General features: G+C 41.4%; 1 protein-coding gene across 1 annotated transcript; it reads left to right on the top strand.

Moving 5' to 3' along the window:
* The first annotated feature begins 1,892 nt into the window (after window positions 1-1,892).
* LOC139474015 (cilia- and flagella-associated protein 298-A-like) lies at window positions 1,893-11,677 on the top strand. Its single transcript, XM_071256872.1, has 8 exons — window positions 1,893-1,990; window positions 2,419-2,563; window positions 3,860-4,027; window positions 5,382-5,449; window positions 6,426-6,584; window positions 7,357-7,488; window positions 8,480-8,575; window positions 9,598-11,677. The coding sequence occupies exons 2-8, from the start codon at window positions 2,425-2,427 to the stop codon at window positions 9,706-9,708; spliced, it is 873 nt and encodes a 290-aa protein (XP_071112973.1). The 5' UTR covers window positions 1,893-1,990; window positions 2,419-2,424; the 3' UTR covers window positions 9,709-11,677.

Genomic DNA, 11,677 nt, shown 5'->3' with positions numbered 1-11,677 from the left:
ATGTGTGTCTGTGTGTATGACAGTATGTCTGTGTCTGTGTATATGTGTCTATTACTGTGGCGCTTGATGTCCACAGTGTGTATGTGTGTGGTGCATGCGTGTCTGTGTGTAGGACAGTATGTCTGTGTCTGTGTATATGTGTCTATCACTGTGGCGCTTGATGTCCACAGTGTGTATGTGTGTGTGTGTGTGTGTCTGTGTGTAGGACAGTATGTCTGTGTCTGTGTATATGTGTCTATTACTGTGGCGCTTGATGTCCACAGTGTGTATGTGTGTGGTGCATGCGTGTCTGTGTGTATGACAGTATGTCTGTGTCTGTGTATATGTGTCTATTACTGTGGCGCTTGATGTCCACAGTGTGTATGTGTGTAGTGCCTGCGTGTCTGTGTGTAGGACAGTATGTCTGTGTCTGTGTATATGTGTCTATTACTGTGGCGCTTGATGTCCACAGTGTGTATGTGTATGTGGTGCATGTGTGTCTGTGTGTAGGACAGTATGTCTGTGTCTGTGTATATGTGTCTATTACTGTGGCGCTTGATGTCCACATGTTATTTTTAAACAAAAAGAAGTGTGGGGATCCATCGAAAACTGATAGACACTCCCAACGCACATGCACACGCAAAATATATAATATAAAATATACTACCTAAACATTACATGCCGCATGCATACTGCAATAAGACATCCACAGTCGAATACACCGTCACTTTGCCGGTGTACCGAGACGCATGTTTATAACCAACAACAACACAACATACATGTATTCTGTACGTCCACAGTTGCAATTAATATCTAGTCCATGTTCAGTGTGAGAGTCAAACATGAAGGGTAGCACTTTAAATTCCAACTGCAAAACGTCCTGTAAGGTGAGTGAGTGAGTGAGTTAGTATGGTTTTACGCCGCTTTTAGCAATATTCCAGCAATATCACGGCGGGGGACACCAGAAATGGGCTTCACACATTGTACCCATGTCGGGAATCGAACCCGGGTCTTCGGCGTGACGAGCGAACGCTTTAACCACAAGGCTACCCGACCGCCCCTCCTGGAAGGAACAATACATAGTTTCTATATAGTTATTCAGCACAATACACTGCTTACACTGGTAGAGCTATAGATAAGATGCGTGAATATATATTCAAAGTCCATGACTTCTCCATAAAAACAAAGAGATCTGAAACAGCTGACATTTAATCAAGATGCTGTCTAGAACTATTTTTTTATGAAGAACGTGACCCAAATAACTTTAATAACATACATAACAAACTAACGTTTTGCAGTGATATTTCTCCTAGTGTTTCTACTTATGTTTTTTTTGCCAATGTGATTCTGTAACTAAGTTTGTAAATGTTTTGTTGCTGTAGCGATACTGTTATACGTATGTTATTCATGTTTACTAATCCATGTTTTTTTCTGACAATATGCGTGTTTAAACAGTGTTGAATGGAGAATTTGTGATATTAATATTTCTATTTATCCATAGTTCAAATCCACCTTGACTTTATGATATGGAATAGATTGAATTGAAGTGGATATTATTCATGAATAAAATATAATTTAATATTATTTTCAGTTCAAGCTTTTCACAATGACCATGGTCCTTTATTTGCTGCTACTAATTTTGATTGCAAGGTAAATTCAATTTCCGACTCCTTTTCGGATACAACTTTTCGAAATAATCTATGCCTGCACTGATGATTAACTCCAAACGTCATTGGTAGTAATCGCATTAACGCCGCGACCCCCCGCTTGAATAATACGTCCCTTATTAAACTTTTGAATAACGGATAATCCATCCGTTTCCATGGTGAAATGAATGTACGACTGCACGATCTGTACCGGTCTATTTACCATCGTTGCTAGGTGATTGTGTCCGTAGCTGGCCTTAAGTGATATCCGGTGTACATAGTGCCCGTTTTGACTTGACGCAGCCTACTCAAATTCTAGAAACGCCGACAGAAAAACAAACCGACCACCAAAGCTCCGCTAACAGGTAACAGTAGCCAACAATTATGTTTTTCTTCTCTCTTTCCATTGTCTGAATCGGTAGATGTGTGATGAATATCATATGTAACCAATCCCTTTCACTAACTAGAAGGGTATGAAGAGATGAAATATCTCCCTTTTCTGACCAGGAATATTCTATTCCTCATTATTCTCAGTCTTTTCCTCCGTCGTGTACCACTGCAACCATTTTTACATATCAAGGTTGGTTGATTCACGAGATTATAGTATAGTAATAATGTATCTAATAAATAATATTAATGCTGGTCAATGTACTTATTATTGATACACTCCGCAGACATACGTGATGTTGTATGATGTCAGAAATTCTCGCATCATCCATCACTGATAATGTCGCTCTTGTCTTTACACCTTTGATTAACCATATAATTAGGACTTATGCATCCTCCTTCTCAGATCAAGATGGTGAAACTACACATCAAGAAAGGTGATGACAGTCAGTTCCTGTACGAAACAACAGTGAATATTCCCATCGAAGACCTACTGAGAGATATCACTGCAATCTACAATGGCAGGTTGAAAGTGATGAGAATATGTGCAGGTTAGCTTTGTCACACAATTTGTCTATTGTTTAGGTTAGGCCTCACAATAAAGATTAACTTTGAACAATTTTGTGCTCCCTACCCAACTTTTAACCATTGTATGTAGAACATAAATATCCACAGCCAACCCAAACGCTATTTTGTAGTGTTGTCCCAATTAATGGATCTCATTGATAAATGATTGGATTTTGTTTCAAATCAAGGAATCAGTCACAAATTCAATGATCAGTTATTTTCCAATTAGCTAGTTAGTGTTAAAAAAATTCTGGGGATAACAAAATCATGTACAGCATGTATGAAAGCTCCAAATGTCTTAAAACAGACAAAGTTTTAAGCCCTGCTGCTGTGACTGTGTTTCCTGGTAGATGTGTTTCAAGCCATGCTAGTTTAATTGACTCCATCTTCAATACTTCACAGGCTTGTATTCTTTATGTTCTTCCATCAACTGTGAAGAGATAAGGCCAATATGTTTAGGTGATGGATGTCTATTTCAGTCAGCTGATGAAATATAGATGGGCGATGGGGTAGCCTAGTGGTTAAGGCGTTCGCTTGTCATGCCAAAGGTTTGAATCCCCACGTGGGCACAATGTGTGAAGCCCATTTCTGGTGTCCTTTGCTGTGAAATTGCTGGAATATTGCTAAAAGCGGCGTAAAACCATACACACTCACTCACCCAAATGATATATGGCCATTCATAACTTGCGGAGTTCAACTGAACCTTATGCATTGCATAAAGTTTTTACCATTGTCCGACATTGCAGCAAAGAATGGAGCTGATATCACTAATCTGTGTTAAACATGATGTAATGTGAGAAATGTTATTGTTTGTGTGATGTAAACTGAGCATTTATTTGGCTGAGTATGTGCTGGTTTTTCTCTGGCTTGAACAGGCTGTTACTTGATTAATTAGTTAAAATCACCCGTGAAGATCTGGGGTAGAATGGTTCTTCAGGAACCCATGCTTGACATAACAGGCGACTATGCTTGTCGTAAGAGGTGACTAACGGGATCGGGTGGTCTTGGTGACTTGGTTGGTGCATGTCATTGTATCCCAATTACTTGGATCAATGCTCATGATGTCAATCACTGGCTTGTCTGTCCCAGACTCGATTATTTACATAGCTATTTATATAGCTGGAATATTGCCGAGTGCAGCGTTAAAGAACAAATAAACACACAAACTGGTAAATACTTTAAGTACATCTTTTAATATCATGAGGTTTGTTTCTTGATTTTTACTCATGCCAGTCATTTTGAACACAGTCTGTTAAAGTAAATGTATATATATCATACAGAGATGGAGGAGTTGGCCAAGTTTGGCATCACGCTGCCCCCCAACATGCAGGGATTGACAGAGGAGCAGATCTTTGACCTGAAGCTGGTGGACGAGTGGGCAGAGAAGTGTACACCAAGTGGGGGATACAAGGAGAAGAAGGATGAGATTGGACGACGGAATGGCAGAGGTAGGATGAAGGAAAATACTGTTCTTGTTATTCGTCTTATTATTGTCTCTTTCCTAGGAAAACCCAAACCAAAACATCTTTGCTCTTGTTACAGTTTCAACTGTTCTTATAGGACTGTCAAGCTAGATGCTCGAGTGTGTTTTGTAGTAATTAGATGGCACTGACAATGGGTAAATCAAGAACAAGTTAATCATTGTATGTTCTTGTGACTGTATCTTCCCTGAGAAAGACAGACCGCCTCTGTGGTCTAGTGGTAGAGTGTCCGCCCGGAGCGTGGAAGGTCCGGGGTTTGATCCCCGTACGCGTCATACCAAAGGACGTTAAAAGATGGTACTTGTTGTTACCCTGTCTGGCGCTTGGCATTAAGGGGCTAAAACAAGGACTGGTCGGCTCGGAGTCAGTATACTGTGTCTGAGTGGGGTATTCATGTTAAACTGCGGCATGGTATCTCAGTGAGCTAGCGCTTTAAATCGGCATCAGTCAGTACAAGCAGCCACACACACACGTACATGCAAGTCGCTATATATAATCTTGGATGCGACGTTAAACCCCATTTCACCACCTCACCACCTGAGAATGACATCTTGGGAGATGCTTGTTTTGCAGCACCATAGCTGTGCTAATGGCTTTTATCAAAGTGGTGAAAGTCTGAGACATGCCATCTTTCCGAGGCAAGAGTGTCCACTATCCTTTTTATCAAAGTCTTGTTTCCACCCTTGCCACATCAAGCCCACTTTCCTGTGCTCAATAATAAATATGATTGGACTATCGCAGATGTCGATAGTCCATTCAGAGAACTTTTCACAAAATCAACATCCACTACTGGTACACCTTTGTATGAAAGTGATTTACCGCTGCCTGTCCTTGTTGAGAACGACCATGTCTTTTTCATCTCTTAAAGCCCCGAACCATTGCCTATGTTTTTGTTTCACGGATGAAATCGCGAATGTTTTCGTTATCTGATTGACTAGGTAGTCGCTATCTTTATGAAACTATACAAGATAAGAACAGCGTTCTGATTGGATATCTCGTTTTTATTACAAGAGGCAAAATTCGTGATCTACATGAGGTGGCGCCAGGGTCAATCCAAGAAAAGTGGCCTTAATGTTGCAAGGGTAGAAACTAAACTTTGATATAGGATAGTGGACACCTTGCCTCGGGTAGATGCATCACTTTGGGTATTCTCCCAAATTAAACTGCCGTAAACTGAATTACTGAAATATTTTTCAAAATGGTGTTCAACCAGACACACTTACAATTAAGTAAGACCTGTTCTTACATCAATTGAAAACAATGTTATGATATTTATTTCAGAAATTTGACTCCTACTGAAGGTTTTGTTGATTTGTTTCAGCACCCACTGACAAAATGGCAGAAGTTATCAAGAAGACAGTGAAGGAGGCCAAGGACCTGATCTCAAAGGTACAAGACTGTGAAACATTCTCTGTATATTTTTACCGCCTTCGTGGTCAAGTGGATAGAACATCTGCCCAGAGAGAGGAAGATCGGTGGTTTGATGCCTGGTCATGTTATACCCAGAGACGTTAAAAGACCATTCTTGTTGTTTCCCTACCTGGCTTTCGGGATTAAGATGCAAGAACAGTCAGTATACTGTGTCTGGTGTGGGGTGTCCATGTGGAACCCTGGCATGGTATCTCCGAGGGCTAGCACTATAAAACTGGCATTTGTCTGGACTAGTACAAGTATGCGCATGCATGCACTCGCACATGCTATATGGTGAAGTAATCGAAAAAGCTACATTAACCCCACATTTCAGCTAACATTTCTTATTGCTTTGATACTTAAAGTCTTAAGAATATATATTTGAAGTCTCAGTTATAGCTTTGATACTTGCAGTATCCCTGGTATCTGTGGTATAGCTTTGATACTTGCAGTATCCCTGGTATCTGTGGTATAGCTTTGATACTTGCAGTATCCCTGGTATCTGTGGTATAGCTTTGATACTTGCAGTATCCCTGGTATCTGTGGTATAGCTTTGATACTTGCAGTATGCCTGGTATAGCTTTGATACTTGCAGTATCCCTTGTATCTGTGGTATAGCTTTGATACTTGCAGTATCCCTGGTATAGCTTTGATACTTGCAGTATCCCTGGTATCTGTGGTATAGCTTTGATACTTGCAGTATCCCTGGTATCTATGGTATAGCTTTGATACTTGCAGTATCCCTGGTATCTGTGGTATAGCTTTGATACTTGCAGTATCCCTGGTATCTATGGTATAGCTTTGATACTTGCAGTATCCCTGGTATCTGTGGTATAGCTTTGATACTTGCAGCCTTTGTGGTATGACTTTGATATTTGGAGTGTCTGTAATATACTTTCATTTCAATATTCGATCAGTTATTCGCTTCCCTAAACTGTGCATGTGTTGTGTCCAGGAGAAGGTGAAGGCCAACGTGGAGGTGACCCAGGGGTCAGTGAAGGAGGCACTGGACATGCTGCGTGGGGCGGTGATGATTGTGTACCCCATGGGACTGCCGCCTCATGACCCCATCAGGGACGAGTTTGAAAACACAGAGGACCTCACTGGAACTCAGGTTTGTGTGACGGGACAATATCCCCTTGTATTTCATGCCCCTCTGTAGCAACGCATTCCCAGGTAGCTGTGAAGATCCAGGTTAGAATAGGTGTTCAGCAACCCATGCTTGTCATAAGAGGCTACTTTGCTTCTCGAAGAGGCAACTAACGGGTCGGGTGGTCAGGCTCGCTGACTTGCTTGGTGCATGTCATTGTATCCCAATTACATAGATCGATGCTCATGAGGTCAATCACTGGATTGTCTGGTCCAGACTCGATTATTTACAGACCGCTGTGATATAGCTGGAATATTGCTGAGTGCCATGTGAAACAAACAAACAAACAAAACATTCCCTGGGGGAGAGATCATCTTGGAATACTAACACAGACTCAACTCATGTTGAATCCCGGTTCGCCCTGATTATGTTTCTAGGTTTGTCAGCACCATACCCGTGCTCGTGGGTTTCACCGAAGTGGTAAACGTCTGAGACCTGCATCACTTTGGGCTTTCCTCCCACATTAAGCTGACACGCCACGATATGGCTGGAATAATGTTAAAAGCGGCGTTAAACCCAACTCACTTACTCACTCAACTCATGCGGTGACATCTCTGACGTCATGGATCAGTGTTCACAATGTTGACCCCTGTGGATGTGATTTGGCTGTCTTATTGCTGACGATCACTTAAGACCTTTTGTGATTTACTAGTCCATTTGGATTGAGTTATGTTATGAGAAATACCTGATCATAAAAGATTGCATGTTGTTATTTCTGTTTACTCCTTGTATGCAGGCGTCCCTGGATGTGATAGACGAGGCTAGTTCTTCCCTCTGGTGGGCAGGGAAGGAGTTTATCAGGGGGAAGAAACTCATGGACTTCATTGGCAAGAATGAGAAGACAAAAATAGTTGCCAAGTTGCAGAAGGTGGGCCTTGAGATATGTCTGTAATAAAAGTTCGGAAATCACTATTTCTGATTGCGCTCTGATGCTATGTACCTCTGTATGAGTGGAGATATGGACTGTCGGGGCATTGAAGTGGTTACCATAGTGTTGCAAGATGATTTACAAATAGAAACGCGAATGTTAACCCAGAAATCTTTACGTACAGAACTAAGTTGTGAAATTGGTAAATGACCACAATGGGTAATCAACAAATTATCTTGATAACACAGAGTTTTAGGTTTAGAATAATGAGGCAATACACTGGGACAAATAGGTGGCAGTAGCAGTAAGTACATGAACTAGCAGGACTAGAATTAATGTAACTGCATTCATGAATGTCTAGAATTTTGTCACTGTCAAGGTCTTGGAAGGGGTCTGTCTCAGTCCTTGAATCCAGAATAGTGTGAGCTGGCAGGAATTTAGTGTTTTCAGATAGGAATTCAGTCCACATTTGGCAAGTAGATAACACACTAGTCTGGTAGTTAAAGGCCTCATATCGCCCTCCTGCTCTTATTTTGGTACAGTCAGCCTTCTAAAAACTGTCCGATCCCCAAATTTCTTAAATGATCAAGTCTGTCTCGTACAAGTTTACACAAAGGCGGCTAATTCTAAATTACTCACTGCCGATAAAATCTGGCCACAACACCACTTGCCATTTTAACAGTGCTTAAGTAATTTGCTGCCACTGACAATCACTACAAATATAGGGGTAGTCGGGTAGCCTAGTGGTTACAGCGTTCGCTTGTCATGGGGAAGCCCCGGGTTCGATTCCTGACATGGGTGCAGCGTGTGAAGCGTATTTCTGGTGTCCCCGCTGTGATATTGTTGGAATATTGCTTAATGCAGTGTAAAACCATACTCACTCACTCACGTCAAATATACTTGCATAAATCTCCACTGCCACAGAGCAATGGATACATCATTAAGCTGACTGCAATGCAGTGAGTGTATCGGCTGCGTGGTTGTTTTGCAGCGTGGCCAGGGTGCACCGGGGAGGGAGCCGGTGGTCGGGGAGGAGGAACAGAAACAGATGATGGCGTTCTACTACCGCAAACAGGAGGAGTGGAAGGTAACATGTCTCCTGTCTCTCGTCTCTCTGTCCCTGTGGGGATTCCAGTTCAGAACCATCTTCCTGAGGCAAGGGAGTTAACTGACTTAACAGTCCAGTTTCCACCCTTGTCGAACTAGGCTGGGATTATGGAATTTTATTTTGGCTGGACATAATGGCTGAGTCCATAGTCCAATCAAAATCGCGCTGGGAAATCGACATCTGGTTCAAAACAACATGGCAACTGCTGTACAGATTTCGGTCGATTGCAGGATTTGCAAAACGTGTGAACCGTCACTTTAGCATCAACTGATATTTTCCAAATCTTTTCATATTTTTAATCAAAGTGCTCACATGATTTGATGCACATGTTATTACAATGATGATCTTGATTATTGATCATATCGTCTTGGAGCTGCCATTTTGTTTGAAGCAAATGCATGTGATATGAGAGGTGGAATCTGATAAAACTGATGGAAACTCACAATAGCCACTGGTGTCGCTATGATCGAGCCCAGAAGTTCCAATCTAGTTCGGCAAGGGTGGAAACTGGACTTTTTCAGTCAGTTAATTCCCTTGCCTTGGGAAGATGGGTCAGAAGATTGGTTGTAAGAGCCGACTGAAATGAGGATCGGGTGGGTTAGGCTCTTTGATTTTACTGATTGCTAGTAATTAGCAACAGTCAGTTGTCTTTCAGATTTCTTTGGCCTTTGTGAAAGTGCTGTCACTACAGCCAGATCCCCAGCCGCGTCGTACCAAAAGACGTTAAAAGATGGTACCCTGTCTGGCGCTTGGCATTAAGGGGCTAAAACAAGGACTGGTCGGCTCGGAGTCAGTATACTGTGTCTGAGTGGGGTATTTATGTTAAACTGCGGCATGGTATCTCAGTGAGCTAGCACTATAAATCGGCATCAGTCCGGACTAGTACAAGCAGCCACACACACACACACAGATATGCGCGTCGCTATATAAGTGCAATAATCTTGGACGCGACGTTAAACCCCATTTCACCTCACCTCACTTGATGTATACTTTGATTGCAGAAAATGGATGCTGATGCGGAGGATGCGTACATGGACTCAGCCTGGGCTGACACCAAGCAGCTGAAGAGACAGTTCCAGGGAATGAATAACATCAAGTGGGGGCCCCGGTGAGATGACCTTGGGGTCAAGGGGCTCGGGTCCCATGGGGCTGCATTGTGATGAACTCGGGGGCAAGGGAAGGGTGTCATGGAGACATATTATCTGAGTAGATAAAAACAGTCTCTAACAGTGTATGAATACAGAGAATGGATGCCATGTACAGAAAACAGTCCTTGCGTCTTCATGGGGAAGATGAAATCTGTGTGTCTTATATTTTCCGGTGACAAATTAAGGCAAATCTGCCGGAAGTATCACACCGCAAGTATGAGATGCTGGAATATCTGGGCAACTGTTGTATTAACTGAGACTTGATATCATCAAATTGTTGCTGGACTGCTTCTTTGAACTTCATACATCTTGACTCCATACAACAATGATTGGTGCAACTGTTGGTGTAATTTAGTGGTGGTTCATGATCATTGAGACTCAGCAGTGAGTTGTCTCCCCTTGGGTGAGGGACCTCTTCAGCATTATGTTTACATGTACATCTGTGTGATTGTTGTTAAGGTATGGATGTGGTTCTCACAGGATTCTAGTGTGAGTGATAGTGTGTACATGTGGTGCGGGTTTAGATCATGACAAGTTGGTACAGCAATCTGTCACTTTAGCCACTGGTCCAAAGCCCAAGTCAAGTGATATTGTGTTCAGTCTTGTAACACAGTCTTGTCACATAGCAACAGAAACTTCCACTGAAAATGATCCTTAAGAGCCTAGTTGGAGCAACTAAACTCAAAATCATTTGGCATCAACTGGTACAGATACATCTTTTCAAACAGTTTGGGTTGTTTTGGTCAAGTATGATACTCTTGGGAGATACTTCTGTAGATATACAACTTCTTGATTACAATGAATGTGACATTTCGGCGTAGATACTAACACCGTTATCAAGTTAGAATCTGTGCATCCATTGTAATAAATAAGTTGTATATCCATAGACTTATCTCATTGTTCAGCTACCAACTGCTGAATGCCACTTAAAGAAGTATGGTACTGTAACTGGTGTACCAGCAGTACCTGTCATGTACCGGTATACATATCTCAATACAACAGTTGTAGCATTAGGCATCATCTCTCAAATTTCGATATCTGAGATTATAATAATAAAATCACCAAGGGTAGATATTTACTCTAACTTTCTTGAAGCTTTGATGATAGAGGGGTTGATGGTCAAGTATAATAGTTTCTGGCATGTGAAATTTGAAAATCTGTTCCGACATTTACTCGTATCCATGAGTAGCAGGATAATTAATGTCATAATTACCTTTGATAATGATAACAAAGATTAAAAAACATAAATCCCCAAGAGCTACAATATTTAGGCTAAAACAAATAATATTTTTGGTTCTCAGGCACTGCCCACATCATTATAAAGTCTGCTGCAGTTTTTTTTTTTTTTCCCATGATCAAAAAAATAAAATCTTTGAATTTTCCGCGTCTTGAACACACAACCCTGGCAGTGAATGCTACAATACTTTTGAACAACATGATTTCGCTGAAATTATTGTAAACAAAATTTGGTTACATACTGGCTTGAACAAAAAACAAAACAATCGCATGCCTGCACTATATTTTCAAAAGCCATTGCTTGAGAGCCAATTCTTTTATTTTTTTAAGCCTTAACCTATCTTTCATTTCCCTGTTGTTGGGTGTATGATCACCGCCCACTGCTGTACTGCCATGTTGCTCTCCCCCTTGTAGTGTACCGCCAGCTGGTGTTGGGCAGTTTGAGAGTTTGGAGGGGTTTTACAGACATTCCGTTGATGCAGTTATTGCAACACATTTCAGTGTATCTTGTTAGTGAGGCCACTCTCATGTACAAGTGAAGTGTATTTGTTGACCATTATTCACCATTGTTCATATTTTTATATCTTGCATGTTACAGCTATGTTAGTATGTCTGTAATATACATTTGTATTTATTAGGTTTTATGTCAAATCTTCCGTCCAGAATCGTATACAGGAATTCATGACAAAGTATGGAA

The sequence above is a fragment of the Haliotis cracherodii genome, unplaced genomic scaffold (genome assembly GCF_022045235.1).
Source record: "Haliotis cracherodii isolate W230 unplaced genomic scaffold, xgHalCrac1.p SCAF_3, whole genome shotgun sequence".
NCBI lineage: Eukaryota > Metazoa > Mollusca > Gastropoda > Lepetellida > Haliotidae > Haliotis > Haliotis cracherodii.
This window is presented reverse-complemented; position numbering and strand designations above follow the sequence as displayed.